Source organism: Elephas maximus, chromosome 19 (assembly GCF_024166365.1).
Source record: "Elephas maximus indicus isolate mEleMax1 chromosome 19, mEleMax1 primary haplotype, whole genome shotgun sequence".
Classification (NCBI taxonomy): Eukaryota; Metazoa; Chordata; class Mammalia; order Proboscidea; family Elephantidae; genus Elephas; species Elephas maximus.
Genome location: NC_064837.1, coordinates 70,976,115 through 70,988,334, shown reverse-complemented (window position 1 = coordinate 70,988,334; position 12,220 = coordinate 70,976,115). Strand labels below are relative to the sequence as shown.

At 51.7% G+C, this 12,220-nt stretch overlaps 1 protein-coding gene across 3 annotated transcripts in view; it reads right to left on the bottom strand.

Annotated features, from left to right (window-relative positions):
- BAIAP2 (BAR/IMD domain containing adaptor protein 2) overlaps window positions 1–12,220 on the bottom strand; it is a 69,147-nt gene that overhangs the window by 43,491 nt on the left and 13,436 nt on the right. For all 3 annotated transcript variants that reach the window (XM_049858813.1, XM_049858811.1, XM_049858812.1), the window contains exons 2-3: window positions 11,939–12,014; window positions 7,731–7,817 (exon numbers count right to left, since the gene is read on the bottom strand). In XM_049858813.1, the coding sequence (XP_049714770.1) occupies window positions 7,731–7,817; window positions 11,939–12,014 (163 nt within the window). The remainder of the gene's footprint in view (window positions 1–7,730; window positions 7,818–11,938; window positions 12,015–12,220) is intronic.

Here is a 12,220-nt window from a genome sequence, read left to right as displayed (position 1 = left end):
CACTGACAGATGGGTGGTGGCTGCACTCAAGGGCCTTTGGCTGGGAGTCGAACCCAGGTCTCCCACATGGCTGGCACCTGGTTCAGGGTGTCTGACCAGAGCAGAGAGAGCCCTCCATGCTGGCACCAACCTGGCCACCTCCTAGCCTCTTCACAAAGGGCATCCCCTGAGGGCTCTGGTCACCTCCTGGATAGCAGGGAGGCAGCACCCCCATCCTGGGGCAGCAAGGCCATGCTGAAGGGAAGTGGTCAGAGGCTCAGCGATCCCCCAGGGCTACAACAAGAAGAGAGGAGTAGGTAGAAACCAATAAACAGCGAACAAACAGACCAGAAAAGGGATTACTAGGGACTGAGACAGCCACATCCCAACGATAAGGTTCCTGTCTTCAAGAAGACACAAAACAACGTGTAGTGTATGTACTTAATAACACCGCCTTCAAATGCATAAAGCAAACACTACACAGAAACTGATAAGCCAGCCATCCCAGGAGAATAACATGTCTCTTTTGCTGATAACTACGAAGGACAACGTTACCGAAGATTCGGAGACAATAAGAAAGCCCACACCTGTCACCAGGGAATATTCTTTTCAGGCAAATGTGGACGCCTGAAACACAGGCCACACACCTGGCCGTAATGCCTCTCAGTGAACATTTTAGACTTGGGGCCATTCAAAGAACCGGGAGAACAAGCCCCCACCCCCAATGGAGCCTGACTGGCCTTTGGGGAGGGGTTCACCATAGATGCCCACAGCCGCCAGAGTTAATGGGGCCGAGAGCTCAAACAAGCCCAGGACTTGAGGAACAAGGAGGAACACATTTCCTGAGTGAGTGGCCTCCCACCTAGAACCCAGGGACACTGGTCCATGGGGACGATGGGCAAATTCTCTGGCTCCAGCCCAGAGCAAAGGACCCCAGCCTCCCTGTGAGGGCGTTACAGCAGGAAGGGCACCCACACTCAGCTCCCAGCAGACCTGCCCTTTCTCAGCAGATACTGGCACAGGGCTGGTCCAGGGCTGGGGTTCCTCTGGGCTGGACCCCTACCTTGGCAAACCTGCCCGCCAACACCCAAGATACCCACAAAATAACAAAGTGAAAGCAACCTGCTACTTTAGTGCTGGAGACACCGGACTTGGCTATAGGTTTTTACCTCCCGTCCAAGGGCCTCCAAGAACCAGGCTGGCCAAGCCCATCAGGGGCTGCCACCCTCTCTCAGGGGCCTGGGGTTGTGCCCTGCCCAGGTCCAGTGTACGGGTCTCAACTATGCCAAGATAAGGGGGCCTGAGAAAGGCACTGGGCCTTCCTGCGCTTTTTACGCCCAAAACACCCAAGTCAGCTCGAATCCACTGGCCCACTCCCCTCCAGTGCGGTCAGGGGGGCAAGGGAGACCTGCAGCCTGTGCCTGTGAGCAGCGCTGTCCGAGGAGAGCGGCCTTGCCGGGTGACACCAGCTGCGTGAAGAGTGTGTGCCCTTAGTGCTGCAGGCAGAACATTCCAGAATCTTGCAGGCGTCAGCTCAGGGCTGGGAACCGTGGCTCCCAGACCAGCATGCTCAGAGCACGATGTGAACAGAACTGTGTTATCAAAAAGATGTGCAAGTCCTGAGCCCTGTGCTGAGAACGTGACCCTGTGTGGAAACAGCGTCTCCAAAGACATTATCAGTTAGGTAAAATGAGGTCATACCAGGTGGGTAGGGGTATATCCAAATCCTAACCCCTTCCAAAGGGTGTCTTATAAAAGCAGAGGACAGACCTGGAGATGGGAAAGATGCATGGAGAAGCAGCGAAGGAACCCCAAGGCTCACTGGCAGCCACCAACAGCCGGGAGGGAGGCAACTTTCCTCTCAGAGACCGCAGGACTGACGTGGCCGATACCGTGATTCAGACTTGTGATTCACAACTGTGAGACAATAGATTTCTGTTCCTTCAAGCCACCCAAATTTGTGGTATTTTGTTATGGCAACTAGGAAACAAAGGGCAAGCAGGAAAAAGGCACCAGGAAAAACCCAGCTGTTCCTCAAGAGAACAGTGAAATGACTTGTGTGCGCTCACAGCATGGAATGTTCTAGAGCAGTGTAAACGAATGCACTCTCCTACTTTCAACAACACAAACGAATCTGAACATGGAAAGAGAAAAGGCCTGCCATGCAAGTCCACCTTCCTGGGGATGATCTTCCAGGGGCCAGCCTGCCCCTGCTGCACGAGTCCACCTTCCTGGTGACGATCTTCCAAGGGCCAGCCACCCCTGGCACAAGCCCAGAACCCATCCCCACGCGGCCCCGCTGCTCGAACCCAACTTCCTCTGAGCCCACCACCTCCTCTGCTCCAGACTGTTCACATTCTGCAGAAATACCTCATTGGGACACTTGGGTGTGCACCTCTGCTCCCCCTCCTCCACCTGTCACTAAGCCCACCCCCTCCTCACCCACTGGACGCAGTTTACACGCCGGCCCTGGTCACACCCCCCACAGGTGGCCCCGAGCACTGGCCCCAAACCTGTCCTTCAGGGATGCTTGGTTCGTGGGCCTCCTCTAGGAACACCAGGTTCCCATGAGGCATACTGTTGGGAAATTTCAGAACACCAAGGACGAAGCTCTTAAGGCTTCCAGGGAGGGAAAAAAACAAAAACAAAAGCCATCTACAGAAATCAGTGTCAAGATGGCATTGATGGAGGACCACAAGCCCAGAGCTTTGGGACAATGCCACCAAAGTCCGAAGGAAGACGGTTTCCCACCCTGAATGCTGACCCCCAGCCAAGCCACCCACTGGATGCCAGGTAGAGAAACACCTGCAGACACCTAGGCTCAAAAACTGTATTTCCTTTGTAGGAACCTTTAACAACAAGTTGATTCCCCATAAACAAACCGTGGTCCGCCCATACAATGGAGCATTATTCATCAGTAAAAAGAAATGAGCCATAAGCCATGAAAAGACTGGAGAAAGCTTAAATGTACGTTGCTAAGTGAGAGAGGAAACCTGGTGGCATAGTGGTTAAGTGGTATGGCTGCTAAGCAAAAGGTTGGCAGTTTGAATCTGCCAGGCGCTCCTTGGAAACTCTACCTGGCAGTTCTACTCTGTCCTATAGGGTCGCTATGAGTCGGAATTGACTCAGCAGCCTTGGGTTTTAAGTGAAAGAAGCCAGTCTGGAAAGACTACCCACTGTAAGATTCCAACCAGATGACATTCAGGAAAAGGAAAACTATAGAGACAGTGAGCACACTAGTGGTTGCCAGGGATCCAGAGGCTGGGGTGGAAGGGGTGATGAGTAGGTGACGCCCAGGGCATTTTTAGGGCTGTGAAAGTATTCTGCACGATTCTGTCATGGTGGACACATGACAGTCTGCATCTGTCAACATCCACAGGACAGTACAACACAGAGAGTGAGCCCTAAAGTAGGCTGTGCACTTCAGTTAGTAATAATGCATTGATATTGGTCACCCGTTGTAACACGTGTATCACAGGAATACAAGATGCTAAAACTCTAGGAGTCCGCAGCAACTGTCTACTTGCTACACAGTTTCTCTGTACACTTAAATCTGCTCTCAAAAATGAAGTACGAAGAAAAAAAAAAAACAATCTCTAAATGAGAGAGCAAAACATGAATGCTGAAAAACACAGGTGCTCCCGTATAGGAGAGCACAAGGAAGTTCAGACGATGGTGGCAGGACACTCCAAAGCATGTGGCGGGGGGGCAGCCCGGCCCCCCAGTCCGGGCAGGGGGTGGGGGCTCCAGGAGGGCAATCTCCAAAAGAAGACATAAAACGATCCCCTGAGCTGGCCGGTGGCAGACAGAGGAACGAATTCATGACGGTCCATACAGAAACAAGCAAAGGCAGAAGTGAAGGAAAACACAGTTTTATGGGGAGAAAGAGTAATCATAATAAACATCCATGAACACAATACATGAGAAAGTCAATAAATTGGACCTCACCAAAATGGAAAAAACTTTCGCTCTTTAAAAAAGTTACAAAAATGAAAGGCAAACCAAACCGAGGGAAAATATGTGTAAAATATATGTCCGACAAAGGGCCTGCATCTACAGTATATAAAGAATGTTTACAATTCAAAAATAAGAAGGCAAGTAACCTAATAAAAGGGAGGGGGCAAAAGACTTGAATGGACAACTCACCCAAGAAGATGTATGAGCAGCTGATAAGTACCTGGAAAGGTGCTCACAGCAAGGTTAGTTAATTATGGAAATGTAATCTGTAACAGCCCCAAGCTGGAAACAAGTCAAGGGTCCACCAACACAGGACTGAATAAACAAAGTGCAGGACCTCGGTAGGCTGGAACACCGCGTAGCAATAAAACCTAACGAGCTACTGGTCCGCACGCAGACAGTGTGCACGAATCTCAAAATGTTATGCTGCCTGACAGAAGCCAGATGAGAAAGGGTGCATACCATCCCATCCCATGGATATAACACCCTAGAAAATGCACACGGAATTACAGTGACAGAAAGCAGATCAGTGGTTTCTTGCGGATGGGGAGGGATACAGTGGGGAGAGACTGACAGGCCAGGGAAACGGGACGAGGGAGAGACTCGTGATCTCTACTGTGGCGATGGTTTCGTGGGTGCTCACACGCGTCAAAACCCATCACACTGTATACTTTACACATGGACAGCTTGCTGTGTATCAGTTATACCTCAATGAAGCTGTAACAAAACACAGCAGATGTCTTAGCCATGGCTAAGATTGATACAGTCACAATATAAACATCCCATATGGATTTAAGCAAAAATTGTGATAAATTATATTCGGGCAAGGGAGCTGCATAAAAAAGTTAAATCCAAATCTTCAATAGTAAGAATTATTAATTTCTAAAATTAAAAAAAAAGGAAGAAACCTGCTTTTTAGACACATAGAAGCAGGCACCAAGAAAAACAGCTTTAGGAGCTGAGGGCAGCGACCCCCAAGAAGTGGGACGCCGGGGTGAGAGGAGAAGAGGGCAGGGGACATATTGTGAAACCAGGGCCACATGTTGCTTTAATAAAAACTCAACTCCTGACCATCTGACCCAGCAATTCCTCTCCCAGGTACAGACTCAGGAGAAATGAAAACAAGTGTCTGCTCAGAAAAGCTTCAACAGCAACGTTTACTGCGGCGCTGTTCACAAGAGCTGGTGGATAAACGAGACACGGCTCATGCAAGCAGCGGGATATTATCCAGCAATAAAGAGAAAGAAAGTTTTCATACACGCTACAACACAGATGAACCTTGAAAACATTAAGAAGCCAGACACAAAAGGCCAGGTATTATGATTCTATTCCTATGAAATGTCCCGAATAGACAAATCCATAAAGACAGAAAGTAGACTAGAGGTTACCAGGAGCTGGGGGACACAGGGAATGGAAGCAACCACTAAAGGGTACGGGGTCTCTTTTTAGGAAAATGAGAATGTTCTGAAATTGACTGTGCTGATGGTCACACAGATCTGTGGCTACACTAAAAACCACTGGTTTTGCACTTTAAATACGTGAGTTGCAGACACACGGGGATTCGTATTTGTCAGGCGAAGGAATCCATCCCCAAATAAACCCCAGAGGAGACGTCAAAGACCCACAGTCGACTGGAACCCCCTGATTAAAGTGGAAATCCTGTGAGCCCCAGGGTGAGGCAGAAACATCTCTCCCATGGCACTCCCCACATGCCAATACCAGGGCACATTGCAGGTGGCAAGAGCCCTTCCACCCTGCTCACCAGGTCTGGTGAAGCTAGCAACCTCCCAGAACTCTGCCAACAGTAAGTTCTAGACTCCCACTGCAGTCCTGGACACCCCCCCCCAACTGTGGGGCTACACCGGAATGTGACGTTTCCCGTGGGAAGACCTCGCATCCCCTGCACGTGCTCATGATGGCAGGAGACGGCACACCCCGTCCTCCAGCACATGCCCCTACGATCCACTGCGTGATTAACCGCGATGATTAACCCCCAGACGAGTCACAGTATGTGTGCAAACACACTAGCCCCCAACTCCGCATATCCAGAACTGGGCCTCCGGGAGGGGCAGCCAGGAGGCCCAGGGGAGCCCAGGTGAGGCCGCTGTCCCACAGCCCATTCTTCACAGCAGAGTGTGACCTCTATCCGCCCGACATCACCAAGCAGGCCAGTGTGTGGGCACCCATAGCCCTGCTATGTTCCCAAGGGACTGCCACAAGATGAAGAGGTTTCCCTGGAGTCACCGGAGATGAGAGCAACACTGCCTTCTAACCACCTGAGCCCCACCTGTGAGCGGCCTCTCCCTGGTGGCTCCCCACACAGCCTACGCCCCACAGGCTGGTACTCTGGCCTATCACCTGCCCAGGTGCCTTCTCAACATGGCACGCTGGCCGCCGTCCACCTGTAAGGGTGGGAATGAGAAGACCCACAGCATGCGCCCCTCGGGCTGCCCAAGGGAATGGTGCCTATCCGGGGTCAGGACCCCTGTCTGGCCAGCCATGGCAACTTACAGGTTTGGCCTTAGTTTCTCCAAACAAAGGAGTGGAAGAGGCAACTGCAGAGCCCCGCGGTCTCTAGACCTGACATCCTGTGCAGGCGGTTGTGGAACGGATTGAAGGAAAAAGAGCAGGCAAAGCTCCATGGACAGGGGCTTGGCACAGCATGTGAGAAACAGGGACCCAAACCCCCAGAGTTGCAACTGCTGCCCAGGGCTGACTGTCTGTCGAGGGCAGCAGCCAGCCACTCAAGGGAAAACACAACCATCAGAGGGGCCAAGGCACGGCATGGCTACCTCCTTTCCTCATCCAGCCAGGGTGATTACTTCTACACCAACTGCCTGAGACCCGCAGGCCACCCTGGGAAAGCTGGCCGCAGGCCGATTCCCGCCATCAGGAGTCCACATGCAGGAAGCAGACCCTCCATCACCAAAGCGGAAGCCGGGAAAATCCTAACGGGTTCTCAGCCCATGTTGGTTTTCCTGTTTGGACCAAGGTCCATCTCCCCATCCACAGCCCACCCTGAGAGTGAAGACCAGAGCATCACCAGGCCAGCCCTCCAGGTCCTCCCCGCGGGCCGCAAGTCCCACCAGACAGGGCAGGAGGAGCCCTGAGGGCCCCGCCCTCCTCCCTCACAGACCACAACACTGACAGAAAAGCCGCTGCTGACAGCCCAGTGCAGGAGCTCACGGCTTCATCGCATTGATTGTCAAAGTAAGACAAGCTTTGTGCAGAAAGTTCGCAAAAAGTAGACAAGGCACAAATACAATGAAAATGCAGCCAGGAAGGCCACCCCCCAGGAAGACCCCCCCGCCCCGGAAGACCCACACTGGTGCTTAGTGGTCTCTTCCTCTGCTTAGAGCGAGGCAGGTGCACGAGCAACGTTCTTCATGAAGTCAGGTCTCACCGAGGATGGTCCACGCCCTTTGCTGGTTTTATACCAGGACCACTCCCCCATGTCATTAACAGGTCGGGGGAAGCTGGCTGTCCATCCTGACCCCACTGTCTGAATCTTTGACGCTAATTCCCGATGTAACACTTTTAAACCAGGGTTTTCCTACGTCTCCTCACTTCTAAGCTGCGCCCCTGGGGAGACACCCCCCCTCCCCAGTGAGCTCTGAGCAGCATCCAAGGAACTGTCCAGTGCACCCCACGGCCCCCACCAGCCCTGAAGGTTGTCATCATTTTTAAAACCATGTCGTATCTGACAGATAAAACCTGATTCCAAGCCTGAGGAGGATGAGACGCAGACAAGAGGCCAGCCCCACCCAGCATGTCAGATGTGTCCAGGGTCTTACCCAGTTCCTTGGAGCCTTGGCTCTCACTGGCCAGCTCTCCCATCTTCACGAGGGCATCGAAATAGCCTTTGGCTGCATACGTCACACCTGAGAGAGAGGCAGAGGGAGCGTTACTTCCTTCACGAGGACTGACAAGACCAGCTGCAAAGACACCGCTGCCCCTGAGCCCATCAGCCCAACCCTCAGGCTCCCCATGCACACGACTCAGGTTTGGGCTTCATCCCAGGCCCTGTGATATTCTTGTGGATATTCTGACCCTATTCAGGTCATGAGGGCTCCTTTTATGTGTTAAGAACCCAGTGTTCCGTTCACACCCAGCACTCCTCACTCAGTGGGGAGAGAGCTACTCCCAGTCACGTGTTATTTGGCAAGGGATGGGGAGGTTCTTTAAGTGTAGTTCCTGTGGCAAAGAAGGCATGGCTGGGCCAGAAAAGGCAACACCGGGAGGTAGAGCGCCAACTCCTTACCTGGAGAGACCCCCAAGCCAAGCTGAGAGAGAGGACTACTGTTCCCGGCTTCCTGGTCTCAGAATAAGACTCACTACTGGGAGTAGGTCGGCTAAAGTCAGGACTTATATCCAAGACACACAAAGAACCATCAAAACTCGACAGTGAGAAAACAAACAACTCAGTTACAAAATGGGCAAAAGATCTGAGCAGACCTCACCAGAGCAGATAAAAAGATGCCGACATCATACATCATCAGGGAAGTGCAAAACAACAAGGAGATTCCACTACACGCCCATTAGAATCCCAAACACTGACGCTGCCAAATGCGGGAGAGGACGTGGAGCAACAGGGAATGCAGTGGCCCCGCCACTGGGCAGTCTGGTGGATTCGTGCAAAGCTAAACACAGCCTTGCCATCTGATCCAACAATCGCCCTCCTAGGTGTTCACCCAAATGGATGGAAGCTTACGACCAGACAAAAGGCTGCACGTGAATGCCCGTGGCAGCTTTTTTCATAATTGCCAAAAACTGGAATAACTATGATGTCCCTGAATAGCTGGATAGATGAACGAACTGGTACATCCACACAGTGGAGTGTTATATGCAGGAATAAAAAGTGATGCAAGCCATGAAAAACGTGGATATTGCTATGTGAAAGACACCAGTCTGACACTGTATGATTCCAGCCAGAGGACATTCTTGACAAGGGGAAACTACACAGACAGTGAAAAGATTGTGTAGAAAGGGGCTCAGGGGAAGGGGAGGGGAGAGTTGGTGGATCACAGGGGAGTTTGAGGGCAGTGAAACTCTTCTATATGATACTATAATGGCGGACACATGACGTTATGCATTTGTCAAAACCCACAGAACTGTACAACACAGAGGGCGAACCCTAAGGTAGGCTGTGGACTCTAGTTAATAACAATGTATCAGCATTGGTTTACCAGTTGAACAAATGTACCACAGACGTGCAGGATGAAAATAACAAAAGAAACAATGTGCAGGGAGGAGGGGGCATCTGGGAACTCTCAGTGCTTTCTGCACAATTTTTCTGCAAACCTAAACCTACTCTAAAAAAAATAAAGTCTCTTAAAATCCTCAAACAAACCAACGAAAAGTGGACTAAAGTTGGCACTTGGTGTTGCTGGCTGTCAGGTGCGTATCACAGCACCTGAAAGGGCAAATCCTGACCTAGGTGTGGGAAACTCCCTGCTGCCCAAGTTGCGGTGCCCACTGACAGGCACAGGACATGGCCAGCGTCAGTCCAGGCCAACTCCTCAGGGGCATGCGCGACCCTTCAGTACTGCTGAGGTGCCTGGCCACATGCCTGATCTGTGCACTGAGCGAACCCAACCTTCCGAGCTGGAAGGGGTGGAGCCAGCTGGAGCCGTCCGCATGCATGATCTCACAGGCCCCATGGGGGCTGATAACGGGGCACTTGATCAAGTTTTATTTGCAGTTTTGTGTTTAAGTGCACACAACTTGTTCTGCAGCCCAGGACATTTCTGGCACCTCATCCTGGGGAACGAAAGTGCTTCTGATGCCTGGGGGAGAGGGCTTCTTAAAACAAGTGGAAGAAAAACGAGGTCACAGAAGCTTGGCTCCAAGGTGAAGACTGGGGCCAGACAGCTGCCTATCCCCTGAGCGCTCAGAACAGGAAGAGGAGAAGCCTCTGGTTCTCTGTCTCCAGCACAGCCTCCCAGGGAATCTGGGCGAGAGGCGGAAAGGCCCAGAAGGAAGCCTGTGCCTCAGCGTCAGAGAGCCAGGGTGCACAAAGTAAAGAGAAGACAACAGCCTCCCCCCCCCCCCCCCCCCCCCCACTGAAGAGGCATCAACGGCATCCTGTGGCTCCCTGTCCTGGTGTCCTGGGGCAGCTGTAACAAAGGACCACACACAGGTGGCTGACGAGGACAGAAACTGACTGTCTTACAGTTCAGGGTGTTGGCAGGGCCGTGTTCCCTCTGAAGGCTCCAGGGGAAGAGCCTTCCTTGTCTCTCCCAGCTTCTGGTAGCCCCAGGCATTCCTTGGTGTGTGGCTGCAGAGTCTCACATCCATCCTTCCTGTTTGTCTGTCTCTCTTTCTTCTCTTTTATAACACACCCCTCAGATGGGATTAGGACCTCACGTTAACTGACAACACCTTCAAAGACCCTATTTCCAAACAAGGTCACAGTTTCACAGGTACCAGTGTTAGGTCGCCAACACATTTTCTGGGGGGGCCACCATTCAATCCCCAACACTAACAAGGTTATGTTCACAGATACCAGGATTAGGACTTCAACATGTCTTTTTGGGGGTGCCATTCAATCCCCAACATTCCCTGAATGCAAAACAGTTGGGAATGGGATGTCACTCTGAGGAAGAACAATGCGCAGAGTGAAAAGAACTCCTTGACGGTACATGTTCTGCAAATAGTCCCAGACAGTCCAAGCGTCCTACCAACAGACAGCATCACAAAAGGACACTACCACCATCCTGAAACGCTCGAGACCAATGCTGCTCTCCAGGGTTGAGCCATCCCTGCACCGTTGATTCAAGTTTATAACTCCCATCTCTACACGGCCAGAAAGCGGTGGACATTCAACAGGAGCAGATTCGTTAGGCTTGGAGAAGATGCTCGTTGTGTGCTTCTGATGGATGTGCTTCCTTTCCAAAGCACAGTTTACTTAAACCAAAAACCAGACTAGTTGCCGTCAAGTCGATTCCGACTCACGGCAACCCTGTGTGGGTCTGAGTAGAACTCTGCTCCACCGGGTTTTCAACGGCTGGTTTTCTAGAAGTAGATCACCAGGGCTTTTTCCAAGGCACCTCTAGGTGGATTTTTTTTTTAAAGCTTTTTTTTTTTTTTAATTGTGCTTTAGGTGAAAGTTTACTGCTCAAGTTAATTTCTCATACAAAAATTTATACTCATACGGTTATGTGACACTAGTTGCAATCCCTATACTGTCACAACACACTCCCCCTTTCTACCCCGGGTTTCCCGCGTCCATCCAACCAGCTCCTGTCTCTTCCTGCCTTCTCATCCTGCCTCCAGACAGGAGCCACCCATTTAATCTCATGTACCTGCTTGAACTAAGAAGCAAACTCTCGATGAGTATTATTTTATGTTTTATAGTCCAGTTTAATCTTTGTCTGAAGAGTGGGCTTCAGGAATGGTTCTAATTCTGGGTTAACAGAGTATCCGGGGGCCATGGCTTCAGGGGTTCCTCCAGTCTCAGTCAGACCATTAAGTCTGGTCTTTTTACGTGAATTTGAGTTCTGCCTCTGGGTGGATTTGAACCTCCAACCTTTCTGTTAGCAACCAAGCGCATTAACTATCTGCACCACCCAGGGACTACTAGGACCTACTAGGTCAGGCTACAAAAAAACTAGGTCAGGCTAGGACCACTTAATTTAAACCCCAACCTTGAGTTCCAAAGGACCGATGTTGAAATCCTGCCCACCTTTAGGGGCTGTGGACAAGGATCAGAGCCAGGACGCCGGGCTTGTCACCCCAGCTGCAGGAATGGCTCACATCACCAAGGGTGGGGCCGTCGCTGTAACCACAGGAGCAGATTGTCAAGCTCAGGGCCATGGCGCTGCTGGCACCCACACCTCCTCCGCTCAGCGCCTCTGCCAGGTTTGTTTCCAGGACAAAAGGCCTTCTTCCATCACAGCCCCGCCCCCGCCTGTGCCCAAGTCCATCTGCCGACGAGCTACAGCCTGTGTCCAAATCCAAGAATGCCCCTCCCCTGACCCTGAGGGGCCCAGTGCAGTCCTACCTGCCAGGGCCTTCTCGTAGTTCTTCCCCATGGCGATGAAGTTCCGGAGGCTGGGGTTGAACTGCTCCATGATGGTCTGTGGAGAGGCATAGAGAGACAGCGTCAATGCGCAGGTGGCCGCCCAGTGACGCCAGGAGGGTCCGCGCAGCGACCAGGAAACCCAAAGATGGCAGCATCCCCTGCGATTAAGACCACGCAGCCTGCTGTCAGACTCCTTGAGTTTAAACCCCAGCTCTGCTCCTTACTGAAGGCAAATTACTTCCTAAGCTCAGTGTTCACATC